General features: G+C 42.0%; 1 protein-coding gene across 3 annotated transcripts in view; it reads left to right on the top strand.

Annotated features, from left to right (window-relative positions):
• Positions 1-13,206, top strand: part of si:ch211-26b3.4 (connector enhancer of kinase suppressor of ras 2) — a 36,263-nt gene that overhangs the window by 10,077 nt on the left and 12,980 nt on the right. Inside the window, exons 2-11 of one of the 3 annotated variants that reach the window (XM_031571424.2) lie at positions 4,575-4,738; positions 5,441-5,643; positions 6,086-6,173; positions 6,391-6,432; positions 9,463-9,582; positions 9,795-9,854; positions 10,065-10,133; positions 10,425-10,571; positions 12,055-12,194; positions 12,653-12,810. In XM_031571424.2, the coding sequence (XP_031427284.1) occupies positions 4,575-4,738; positions 5,441-5,643; positions 6,086-6,173; positions 6,391-6,432; positions 9,463-9,582; positions 9,795-9,854; positions 10,065-10,133; positions 10,425-10,571; positions 12,055-12,194; positions 12,653-12,810 (1,191 nt within the window). Of the gene's footprint in view, positions 1-4,574; positions 4,739-5,440; positions 5,644-6,085; positions 6,174-6,390; positions 6,433-9,441; positions 9,583-9,794; positions 9,855-10,064; positions 10,134-10,424; positions 10,572-12,054; positions 12,195-12,652; positions 12,811-13,206 lie in introns of all 3 variants that reach the window. The other 2 variants (XM_031571423.2, XM_031571422.2) reach the window with 2 other exon arrangements.

The raw sequence follows: 13,206 nt of genomic DNA, 5'->3' as shown, positions 1-13,206 counted from the left end.
ATACATTTGGATCCACACTTATCATCATCAACGCCAAACCCAACCAAGGGCACTGCTCTACCGTATCTCAACTCAATTTTAAATAGTCTGGAAATTATCAACTGAGAATAGCTTTGATTAATGGTCATCCAATCAGTTATAGCTAATGGAGTTTCAGGTGATGACAAAGAAGAGGGGCGTTCATTTCAAATCCGGCTATAATAGTATGACTACTGTCAGGGTGCATTCATACTAGAGCTTTTAGTGCGGAAATGGGCTCTTCTTGGTTCAGTTTGTTTCATTCGTGTGAACTGGGTTGTGCACCAAGGGACAGTATCTGAGTCCTCCAGAAAATGTAGGGGTACGGAACCTGAACTCCAGTGCGGTTTGTAGGCTATTTGGTGTTAAAGCTGTCCAATCTAAAACCACTAAGTAAATGCTATTTCTGATCGCTGATGGATCCAAATAGTCCCTCAAAAAATACAAAATCACCATTGAATGTGACATTTCTGAAACTAGACCAATTTTGTTCAAACGCTACACACAACTCAGAAAACTGCACACACAAAATGCAAAATAGCACAAATCTCCTGCAAATTCAAAACTCAACCATCCCTTTTGAAAATCGAATCTTTTGTGTCATATGGCAAACACAACCATTCATATGGTTAGACTTTTAAATAGAATACTTTCACTTTTCCAAAACACTGTAGACCTAAGTGTAACGCTGTAAGACTTTTACACTAGAGTGCATTATGTACCAAAGTGTATTCAGTAAACACATCATACACAACATTTTATATAAGGCTAGGAAAGGAGTATAAAAAATGTACCCTTTGTTCATGATGTATAGAAAGAGACTCCTATTGGGTTTTTTGTCACAGCAACTCATCAACATCACAACCAATATCCTCCTTTGGAACTGGTACATACAGTATGTCTTGCATTTTGAGGGTCAGTGCCTTAAAAAGGCACACAAGTATTGTCAAGTAATGTCTGTCTTTTGTGTCTTAGAATGTGAACTTTATGTGTAATGTTTTGCAAAAGGTATTTTTCATAAATTTGAAAGGCTGAGAATTTTCTTATAGTTTTGCAGATGTGGTGTCAGGTTTTGCTGTTTGAGTTTCAGAAACTATGTGAGAAATTATGTAAAAATAGTGTGTGTAAGCAGAGAAAGTCAGAAGTGTAAAACTGTGTCAAAATGTAAACTGAAAGGGAATAGTAATCAAGGAATGGCAATAAAGTTGACAATGATTTTCTACTTAGTTTCGAAGTACCTGATGCACTGTGATGTTCTGTATGCCGATCCACTTTGACCAACATGACAGCCAAGCAACATGGTATGGCATTTTACATTTCTTTGTGTGTAAGCAGTTTAAAGAAACTGTAACATGCCATTTTCTATAAATAAAGACTAGAGACTAACGTTAAGTGGCAATTCATGCTTGAGGGTATGCATGTAGGCTCTGCAGGCAAAGCTGCAAACTCATCTCATTGCCACCTGTCTCCTCAAAAACCTCCTCATCCAAGCAGCTCACATCTTTCATGGCAGAGTGAAAATGGCCAAATTAACATGAAGATGAAGAAGGAGGGGGCGGCTTTCCATTTTTACTTCCTTAGTTTGCATTGTTGCCTAGCGACATTGGTAAATAAAAGATTTCTAGTTTGTCAAGGGCCAAATAATAAAATGGAAAACTGGGAAGTCTTCATAGTCATTTGCATAATTTACTCAAGAACCCAATGTTCACCGATTACAGTTTTGGCATACAATTGTAAAATGATCTGTATTAATACAATACCAAACAAGTAAATACAATTCAGTGTCAGCAGATGCTTAATTTCCAGTGCATTTGATGTTTTTTATGGAATATCATTGGCAATAATCCCTATTTGAAGTAAGCCCTTCACAGTAGAAAATAATGTCAGAACTGAATCGCACTATTGAATTTACGTTATGTGGTTGGCTGAAATTGTAAGAGACATCTGATAGCCTGCAGAGAATGCCCTTCTGAAAAGTGCATTAGAAAATGAAGCCACATCAGGAATGTCTCAAAAATCCACACACAAATGCAGGGATGTTCACAAATGGCGAGCGGTTTGCACGCTTGTCATTCTGTAAATACATTTGTGAATCGTTTACATTTGTGAATCGCGTGACATTTATTTGTGAATCATGAAATACATTTGTGAATCGCGTGACATTTATTTGTGAATCATGAAATACATTTGTGAATCGCGTGACATTTATTTGTGAATCATGAAATACATTTGTGAATCGCGTGACATTTATTTGTGAATTAAGAGACTAATCTGACTCTGACTAGTAATCATCTGAAATGTATGGAATGTCAGTGCCATAGGGGAATGTCCTCTTAGGTTCTATTCAAAACATACAGAGCCGCATTGCTGGAGATTGGTCATGGGGCATGTTATGCGTGTTGACAGATTTACAGTGCTCTCCTTAGATAATGGAATGGCTGGATTGAGTCTGATCTTATCCTTTCCACTGCTTGTACACTGGCCAGCGCAAATGTGTTCCACACAGAATATAATGCTGCGGTCTGTGCTGGTGTGCTGGTGAACTTGTAGTCTCATGAGCAAGAAGTTCTGAGCATACATTAACACAAAATAGAAAAAAACGGCATATAACAGCTACCTACAACTGCTTATCATAACTGAGAGATGGTAATACACCATGTGAAACTTAGTGCAGCTACACATCTGTGTACATTTCTTCATCTTCTCCACCAAAAGCAACCTAGCAGCTGGCTCATTTAACAGCCTGGGAATCGTGATAGAGGTATTTCAGCAAGTCAAGGCGTTTAACCAATCAGAAGGTAAGGGGAGCTCAGGGTTGTCTGTCATTGGCCAGAGGGACAGGATGGATGAGGCGAGGGATAGAGACTGGGGGAAGAATGGATCTTGCAGCACAAATAATCACTTAACATTGGTTAGCAGCACCTCAACATTTAAATCTGCAGAGACATTGTATTGTTGTGTTCATTTCCTCCTAAGTATTAGCTGAACGTGCTTACTCTGTATGTAGATATTACATTGAGCTTTTTGTAAAAATGACTATAAGAAATGATTTGACATAATTCATTTTTTGTTATTATTATTATTTGTATTTTTTGCTGAGCAGTATGTGCATCTCATACTCATGTTTACAAACTCTGTTTTTCTCCCCCATGACACAACTCATGCTCTACAGTCCTCACGTTCCCATACAAACACACTCCTGTTTTCACACTCTTCCTCTCCTCTCATACACACACACACACGCACTCAGAAGGCACACTGACACACGGCATACATACACACACTCCGGTTTTCACTTTCTTCCTCTCCTCGTGATCCTTACTCGACTCACACTACTCTTCTCTCACTGCTCATCAAGAGCAAGGCCTTACCTCCTGGTCTCCCAGCAACCGTTGCCAGGCAGCGTACATTGCTGAAGCATGGGGGGAACAGAATGGAAACCCCACAAGCGTTAGACTATTAATTTGAAGGACATCCTCCGGCTTGTCCATACATATGCACACAAACACATGCGCAAATCGCACAAATAACGCAGTGGTTGGTTGAAATGTGTGAGATCGATATTCTGCGGTTGTAATTTATTCCAATCATTTAAATCCCAAATGCAACAGTTGTATTCTGAAATGAGCAGAAAATGACCATGTGAGACCATCAAAAACCCAATCTCCTGATGTTAGCAGAACAAAACTAAAACACCATGCTACCACCAAACTGGGGTTCCTATTTTCACCCTCGCACAAAAGAGGGAAGAAAGGATTGCTGCGGCACTCAGTATTAGAGCTTCTTCATGTGCACTTGGTTGTGTTGAGGTTGAATACTTGATTTAGCGTTGTACTGAAGTGTGAATTTGCTCAATCTACCTATGGAAAAAAGGTTCCATTTTCTCGTCTTCCATTATACCTGTGTATTTGGATAAATGTGCTTTGCGCTTGCTTTCAGAGGTCGTGTAAACATCAATGGTCGGCGTCAGTTTTTCTCAAGGACATTACCTGTTTTTATGTGTTTATGTGGTGGCTGGCAGGCTAAGTGCTGTGGTAAAGCTAATTCTTCAGCACCTCAAATTATGTGCGGGTGGTGAGGCTTGTGGGCATGATTTGTCACCTTGTGGTTTGCCGTCTCTCTACCTCCTCCTAAGGATCTTCAAGTGCAGGCACTAAAGAGCAGCTTTCTAATGATGACTTTACTTCACAGAATATTGCGCCAGTTCATGCTTTTAAATGACCTTATGGAGAAGTCACCTAAATGTCTTTGTCAAGGAAAAATAGTCTGAAGCTTAGTGTACGATATCACGGTTATGCATACTATTCTGAGTATCTTCAAACAAATTTTTCTTAGCAAAAGCACAAGTCAGATGTCCAAAAGTAGCAAAAGATGATGTAAGCATACAGGATATTCTAATGCTAGACCTTACATGAGACATATAATCCCTGAGGAAGTCCACATAGTAAAACTGCATCAGACACACATATTAGATATAAGATATCATAATCTACTAGCATCGACTCATGTCATCCAAGCCAAAGAGTCGTCCTCACCCGGGTGTGTTTCTGTGGCAGGGTTGGACGACTGTCTGCTTCAGTACATTAAGACGTTTGAGCGGGAGCGCATCAACGGGGAGCAGCTCCTACACATCACCCACCAGGAGCTGGAGGAGCTGGGGGTCACACGCATCGGACACCAGGAGCTCATCCTGGAGGCTGTCGACCTCCTCTGCGCTCTGGTGAGCGTGTGTATGTGTGTGTGAGAGACACATGAGCATGTGTTTGTATCTGTGTGGGGTGTGTGTGTGGGGTGAGCGTGTGTGTGTGTGAGAGAGACACATGAGCATGTGTTTGTATCTGTGTGGGGTGTGTGTGCGTGCATGCGTGCGTGCGTGCGTGCGTGCGTGCGTGCGTGCGTGCGTGCGGGTGTGCGTGCGTGTGCGTGTGCGTGTGTGTGTGGGTGTGTGTGTGTGTGTGTGTGTGTGTGTGTGTGTGTGTGTGTGTGTGTGTGTGTGTGTGTGTGTGTGTGTGTGTGCATAGTAACCAACACTGAAGTATGGTGCTTCAGTCACTCACAGGGAGTTGTCTGTTCCCACTTGCTCTCTTGCTTTCAGACCCACTAATAGTTTAGATAAGTCCATCTAATCTGCAAGACTCTGTTTAGTGTAATTACTGTAATTTAGATGATAGACCACATCTCTCTCTCTCTCTCTCGCTCTCTCTCTCTGTCTGTTCCCCTAGCTCTCTTGCTTTCAGACCCACTAATAGAGGTGTGTGTGGTCTGTTTCATGTTTCATGATAATTACTACATACAACGTCTTGTTGACCAGTACGTTTTCTGACCACCTCAAAGAACAGGTGACAAACAGTAGGGCGAGGAAAACATTTTAGGTGCCAAGTGTACCAAGCGCCCTCAGTAATGAAGGACTGTGTTCTTACAGAACTATGGGTTGGAGACGGAGAATCTAAGAACGCTGTCACACAAGCTGAACGCCTCGGCCAAGAACCTCCAGAACTTCATCACTGGCCGTCGCCGTGGTGGCCACTATGATGGGCGGGCATCCCGCCGCCTGCCCAACGACTTCCTCACCTCCGTGGTTGACCTCATTGGAGCAGCCAAGAACCTCCTAGCCTGGCTGGACAGGTATCAGCTACATCCACTGTTTTCTTCTGTCTTCTGTCTTCTGTCTTCTGTCCACTGTCCACTGTCCTCTTCCTGTGTTTGTCTTTCTGGGCATTTTTGGGCTCGAATTCGTCAACCGTGAATCTATCTGACATGTCCACAAATTGAATATAAAAAAGTATGTTTTGGTGAAAAATAATAATATGATATTAATAATAATAATAATAATAATAATAATATTTGAATAAAAATAATTATTTATAAAAATAATATAAAATAGTAAAATAATAATATTTGTAAATTATAAAATAGTATGACAATACATTTTATAGAATGGTATAGAATATAGAATTTGATTCTGGATTTTCAACCGTGTTTTTCTCAAAAGTGCACTTGGACCTTGTTAATTGTCAGTTGGCGAATTGTCTCCCTTTAATCCTCTTCCCCGTGGTTCCTTCTCCAGATCACCGTTTGTGAGTGTGACTGAGTACTCCGTGTTGAAGAATAATATTGTTCAGCTCTGCCTGGAGTTAACTACTATTGTTCAACAGGTGCGTTTTCTCTTTCTGTCTGTCGCTACAAATATCCAAATATCTATGTGTGTGTGTGTGTGTGTATGTGTGTGTGCGTGCGTGCGTGCGTGTGTGTGCGTGCGTGCGTGCGTGTGTGTGTGTGTGTGTGTGTGTGTGTGTATTGGAGGGTTGTATATATTGTAGCGATGCACACTACAGTATGCCTGTATGTGAGTGATATATTTTTCCCCTGCAGGACTGCACCGTGTATGAGACAGAGAACAAGATCCTACACGTGGTGAGTTGGCTTGTCAGTGAAATAACATTTGCTATTGTTACAAAAACAAAATAGGGACTAGATTACCTCAGGAAATACGGTGACCTTTATATAAAAGTATGCTGTGTAAAAAAAAACACATGGAAACGGGGGACTGATTGTGTCAGCACTGTGGTCTATAACCATGATTCATGCCAATGGTTTACAGTTTTTTCCAATCATTTTAGTTCTTGTACCTATACCATGGATACTTTTCCCAAACACTTAACACAGTGGGCTTTACAGACACACACCTCTGCATATCAGTTAATCTTTGGTGCAAAATGCACTACAACAACCACACCACAATCAATTCTGCCGTAACTTTAACACATGTTCCCTCTCAGAGTAGAATGACCTAAAAAACACTAACAACTTGAAGCATTGCTAATTGCATCTATAAGATGTTGCTGTGTCCTCCAGTTTAGCATAGATTACTGTAGTGTTGCATTAAAAAAAGAGAAAAAACACACACAGACAAACACTTCTTTGGACTACAGTAATAAAGTTTGTAATATGACAGTAAACAAATAATTCTAAAATGCTGCAATATGTTTCATTACAGCCATATGCTAGAATTGCATGTGTTACTGCACTATATAGGCTTACTACATTACAACAAAAAGGCATGAATATGCTACGTATTTACTGCAGTATTTCCAATCCAGTAAATTACATACATCAACACAAGATACAGTCTACCAAAGTACTGTAATACCACTAGAAGTCTGCTGTAGCCCTACAGTAATGCTGATCCATTCTGTCCTCTGCATTTGGTGTCAAACTTTTACATGTTAGAACTTCGCATTTACGGTAACATTCTCCTCTGCATTGCATCTTGGAAATACGTCAATCCAAGCCAAGTATCTGAAGACAGTGTTCATATGCCGGTTTGCCTCTCACAATAGATGTCACAATTGAGTGTGGCAAATTTACTGTAATTACTGTAAATTGAAGAATTGCATTCTTCAATCACTGTCTTTCACTGATAGCCTATGACTTACATAAAGAGCAGTACTGTAATAGTGGAAACAACTTTTCAGGAACAGTTACATCTATGTTTGCCTTCTATAGACTCTTTTTCTATTAGAGATAGTGAGAAGTCTGCAAGCCAAAACAAACTAAATAATCTAAATAAACTTTCTGCTAAATTAAGAATACTTTTTCTTATTCAAGCATATCATTTAATTTGTCTGTCTAAACAAAGCATCTTTCCATCTACAGTGATCTAAATTACTGTAAGTAAGGTTTTGAACTGAAAGTTAACTGTTCTGAACAGAGTATCTAAACACTGGCAAAAAATGCTGTAGTTCCACAGTGTTTTGCTGGTAGTGAACATTGAATGGGACAGGTATCCATGAATTTTGGAAGAAGGTGTCATTGCCAGCATTTGTATCTAAGCATAGGGGCAAGTATCCACAGTTTGGTTCACATGGTCTACTGGTGTGCTCCATGTGTTAAGTGTTTTGGGAATGTGAACATGGTATAGGTACAAGAACTAAAATGATTGGAAAAAACTGTAATGCATAACACATTGCTGCTTCATAAAAACAAACACCATACAGCATATCCATAGAAAACAACAACAACAACAACAACAACAAAATCATCACAAACATGTGATTAAAAAGTCACATGAAATAGTCCTCTTGGTTATTTAGTTATTTATAGTGTAGTTTGTGTGTGTGTGTGTGTGGGAGAGAGAGAGAGAGAGAGAGAGAGAGTGATGCGGTGTGTGTGTGTGTGTGTGTGTCTGTGTGTGTGTGTGTGTGTGTGTGTGGGAGCAAGAGAGAGAGAGAGTGGTGTGTGTGTGTGTGGGAGAGAGAGAGAGAGAGAGTGATGCGCGGTGTGTGTGTGTGTGTGTGTGTGTGTGTGTGTGTTTGTGTCTCTGTGTGTGTGTGTGTGTGTGTGTGTGTGTGTGTGTGTGTGTGTGTGTGGGAGAGAGAGAGAGTTTCTGTGTGTTTGGCCTGGGGTGGGAGAAATGTGTTTGTGTGAATAATGCAGCTCCTCCCTGCTATCTCCCTGAGGATTCCTTCCCTCAGCAATTAAGGCAAAAGAAAGGGATGAAGAAACACAAAAGAAGACCAGAGAGAAAGTTGCTTAAAGAGAGATTGACAGACAGAGAGGAATATGTGATTAAAGAGAATGATAACTGGTTCAAAACTTTAGATAAGTCCATCTAATCTGCGAGACTCTGTTTAGTGTAATTACTGTAATTCAGATGAATATGATAGACCACATCTCTCTCACTCTCTCTCTCTCTCTCTCTCTCTCTCTCTCTCTCCCTTCCTCTTTTTTTCTGTTTAGTGCTTAAATTGATCTCTTTAACACCTTTTAGATTTGGTCATAATTAAGACATCCCAGGTTCACTTACACAGTGCAAAAACTCTGAGGATCAGCCCTTGCGAAAACAAGCTGTGAGAAACAGTGTTGAGTTACTTTAAATGAGATGTTGCTCATATGAGATTCATTCTCTGGAAACAAACAGCCTGTCACAGCCTCGGAGCAGTGAAATATATTTACCTCACTAATGCAGATTATGTCAGTGGTTTCACACACACACACACACACGCACGCACGCACGCACGCACGCACGCACGCGCGCGCGCGCACACACACACACACACACACACACACACACCACACACACACATACACACACACACACACAAACACACAAGATTCTGTTGAAAATGAGGTCAGGTATAATTATATGCTGAGAGCACTTATGTTCTCTCACTTGTCCTTTAAAACACGCTGCAAATAAATTGCCAGGGAGTAGCTAGAACTAAGAAGAAAAACATAAACCAAGAGCGAGAGAGATGATGATGATGGTGACAGTGATGGTGTTGATAAAGCCTCAGTCTTCTAACTAATTGTACATTGCTCATTGTTGATCCAAGCATATGTATGTGGTGTATGTATGTGTTTGTGTGCCTGTGTGTGTATATGTGTGTGTGTGTGTGTGTGCGTGTGCGCCAACCACCCAAGCTGTCTGTTGTCTGGCTGCAGTGTAAGACGCTGTCTGGGATCTGTGAGCACATCATCTCTCTGTCGTCCGATTCGCTGGTGTCTCAGTCGGCCCATCTGGAGGTGGTACACCTGACCAACGTCATGCCCAGCGAAGGCCTGGTACGTCCACAACACAACAAGACAACAAGTCACAAAAAAACACAGTAACAACTCTAGCACCAGCCTTGTTGGTGACTAGAGAGCTAACATGTTGAAGCAGGATGTTAAAGCAAATGTCAACAAAGAAGAAATATTGCTAAGGAATGATGATCTATTTGAATGCCCTCAGGAGCACATATCACTGACTAATTCCTAAATGCATTGTTTTTAAGGGTATGTACATCAAATCTACTTATGATGGGCTCCATGTCATTACAGGAACCACCGAAAATGTGAGTGCAATACACTGATCTGAGAACACATATTCACATAGCACCTAATCTGTGACATCTGCAGTCCAGCACCAGTGTTAAGTTACAGCTATATCTCTGTAATTGTACTACAGAGGTCTGTGGTAATGGCATACATTTACACACTGTAGACTGAGGTTTATAGCTTTTGTTCTGCCTCTCTGATCTTTTATTATCCTCTATCTACCCCAGTCCCCCGCCGACCAGTGCAAAAAGATCCATGCGGGCGATGAAGTGATACAGGTCAACCATCAGACAGTGGTGAGCCCCAGCTTAATTGTCTGTGTGTGTGTGTGTGTGTGTGTGTGTGTGTTGTCCTGTGTATTCTATCAGTGTATTCTTTTAGTTTTTTTTTACCTTTTTTAGCATTATGTTTTCATAGCTCATGAAACTGGTAGTGAATGGTGGCTGACGGTCACCGGTTTTTATGACTCCATTGAATCCAGTAGGAGATGTAGGAATTTAATTGTGTATTTCATATTGCGTTTGTGTGTGTGTCTGTGTGCACGCATGTGTGTGCACGCGTGTGTGTGTGTGTATGGGGACACACAGGTGGGATGGCAGCTGAAGAATCTGGTGAATTCTCTCCGTGAGGACCCCAGTGGAGTCATCCTCACTCTGAAGAAGAGGCCTCAGAACACACTTACCTCCGCCCCGGCTCTGCTGAAGAACGCCCGCTGGAAGCCGCTGGCCCTCCAGGTGTTTGTTTTTTACTCTTCCTGAATGCTTATGTATTTACACAAATAATAATTTGTATGGTAGCGCTTTATTTTAGGGATAATATGTTAGCTATTAGCATGTAACGTAATATACATCTCTATTATTGTAGTGCCCAATTATTACTCGAATCATACAGTATATTAGGCCTCCAGGCACCAACTTCTTATAGGTAATTTATTCTTGGTATATCCTTACAGTAATAACAAACTAGTTGGTCTACACCTGCGCTTACTGATACATAGTAAGGTTCAAAATAGAAATATTAATTCTAATGTACTTTCTGAATACATTAACTATAGTGGCAGAATAATTGTAGAATGGTGTCTCTATACCATTCTTCTATTTTTGTCTATTGTAAATAGAAGGGTGGATCTGATGTGCCTAGACTAAGAAGAGTCTGAATTTTGTGTCACTCTAACTGTCACTCTAACTGTCAGGGCTTGTTTGTCAAATCATTGTGTGTGTGAGAGAGAGAGGGAGAGAGAGAGAGAGAGAGAGAGAGAGTGTGTGTGTGTGTGTGTGTCTGTGGTGTCTGTGTGTGTGTATGTGCATTAGTAACGGGTGGTGAGTGTGTGTGTGTGTGTGTATGTGTTTAAGTCTGTCTGTGTCAGTGGGTTTGTATGCATTAGTAACGGGTGGTGAGTGTGTGTGCGTGTGTCTGTCTGTCAGTGGGTTTGTATGCATTAGTTAACGGGTGGTGAGTGTGTGTGTGTGTGTGTGTGTGTGTGTGTGTGTGTGTGTGTGTGTGTGTGTGTGTGTGTGTGTCTGTCTGTCTGTCTGTCTGTCTGTCTGTCGGTGGGTTTGTATGCATTAGTAAACGGGTGGTGAGTGTCAGACTGTAACCCAGTTATGTAACCCAGTCAGAGAACAGGGTGCTCCAGATTTCAGCTGCAATTAAACTGACTCAGTTACAGCCTCCGTTGTCTGCATATCTGCGAGCCAAGAAGCACGAACGCCAATCTGGTCCACTTGTTTAGCAGTGAGGCAGGAGTGCTGGGGGGCTGCTCCAGTCTAGGAGGAGGAGGGTACAGGTGTGTCGGTTGGATTCAGCCCCACACCTACCACCGTGTGATTGGCTGAGGCCGTTTATGTTTTCTTTTGTTTGTTTTCATATCTCACTCTCTGAAGTGTGGCCCACACTTATGACCACACTTTCTCTAAGCTCCCGTTGCTAGGGATGTTTGTTGCTATGCTCTCTGTAATGTGTCTGTCAACAGACCTCTTGGAATAAAATGTGTAGTCACCAAGGTTGGCTTTCTTGTATCACACCACTTCAATCTATGTGGTATGTACATCAAAGCTCCCAAGTACTCCTGCATTGGGCCATCTTAATAATGTATTAGAGAGCTAAATGAAATGACCAAAAAGAAAAATTGCAAAAATAGACAACAAGATAGTGTGAGGTGCTCTCTCGTGTGTCCCTGGCTGTGTCTCACTGGTGTCCTAATTGTCCTTTGTCCAGCCCATTCCCACCAGTCCCTGCAGTGAATCCCCCACTCCCCCCAGCACCCTGGGCTCGCTTGGACTGTCTCCTGGACTGGACACACCAACCAGCCATGACGTCTTCATACTGTCCCCTGTCTCTGGAGTCTATGGGCACAGGTATGCACACACACACACACACACACACACACACACACACACACACACACACACACACATATGTATATATACATATCCATACAAGAGCCTACATATACACACGCATGTGTACAGACACGTTTTCATAGTTACTTTACAAACAAATGCACATATACATTTATAATCATACTCACACACACACACATACACATACACACAAACACACACACACACACACACACAGATATATATACACACACACACACTCACACACACAGACACACACACACACACACACACACATATAAACACACACACAAACACACAAACACACACACACACACACACACACACACAGACACACACAAACACACACACACACACACACACACACAGTATAAATACATATAAACTATTTTGTATAGCCCTGTGAGAGCATATTCCCATTCAGCGGCCATGTTTGAAATGTGGTGTGTTAGGGAAGAGGAGATGGAGAGAGGCGGGTTTGGAGTGTTTGGAAGCGCCGAGTCTCCAGGCTTTTTTATGGACCAGGAGCAGGGTCAGTACTTCCCCTTACTGGAGGAGGAGGGGGGCAGATCCACAGGCCTGCGCCGCAGAGACAGGACCCCCACACACGGTGAGTCCGCACACACACACACACACACACACACACACACACACACACACACACACACACACACACACACACACACACACACACACACACACATACGCACGCACACACATTCACATTCACAAACACACATCATCCAAACACACACCACCTACCCACTCACTCGCTCACTCACTCACACACATTCACACACACACACACACGCACATGCGCACATGCCGTCATATAGATAGATAGATAGATAGATGGATACTTTATTAATCCTGAGGGAAAGCGAAAAAGACACGCGACAACGGAGCTACTTGGAAAGGCTGCCACTCTCGTCGGCGCCGCACATTTACACACACACCTCACCCAAACACACACCACCCACCCACTTACTCGCTCACACACACATGC

Source organism: Clupea harengus, chromosome 8, assembly GCF_900700415.2.
Source record: "Clupea harengus chromosome 8, Ch_v2.0.2, whole genome shotgun sequence".
Taxonomy (NCBI): Eukaryota; Metazoa; Chordata; class Actinopteri; order Clupeiformes; family Clupeidae; genus Clupea; species Clupea harengus.
Note: the sequence above shows the minus strand (reverse complement) of the source record. Positions and strands in the feature narration are given on the sequence as shown.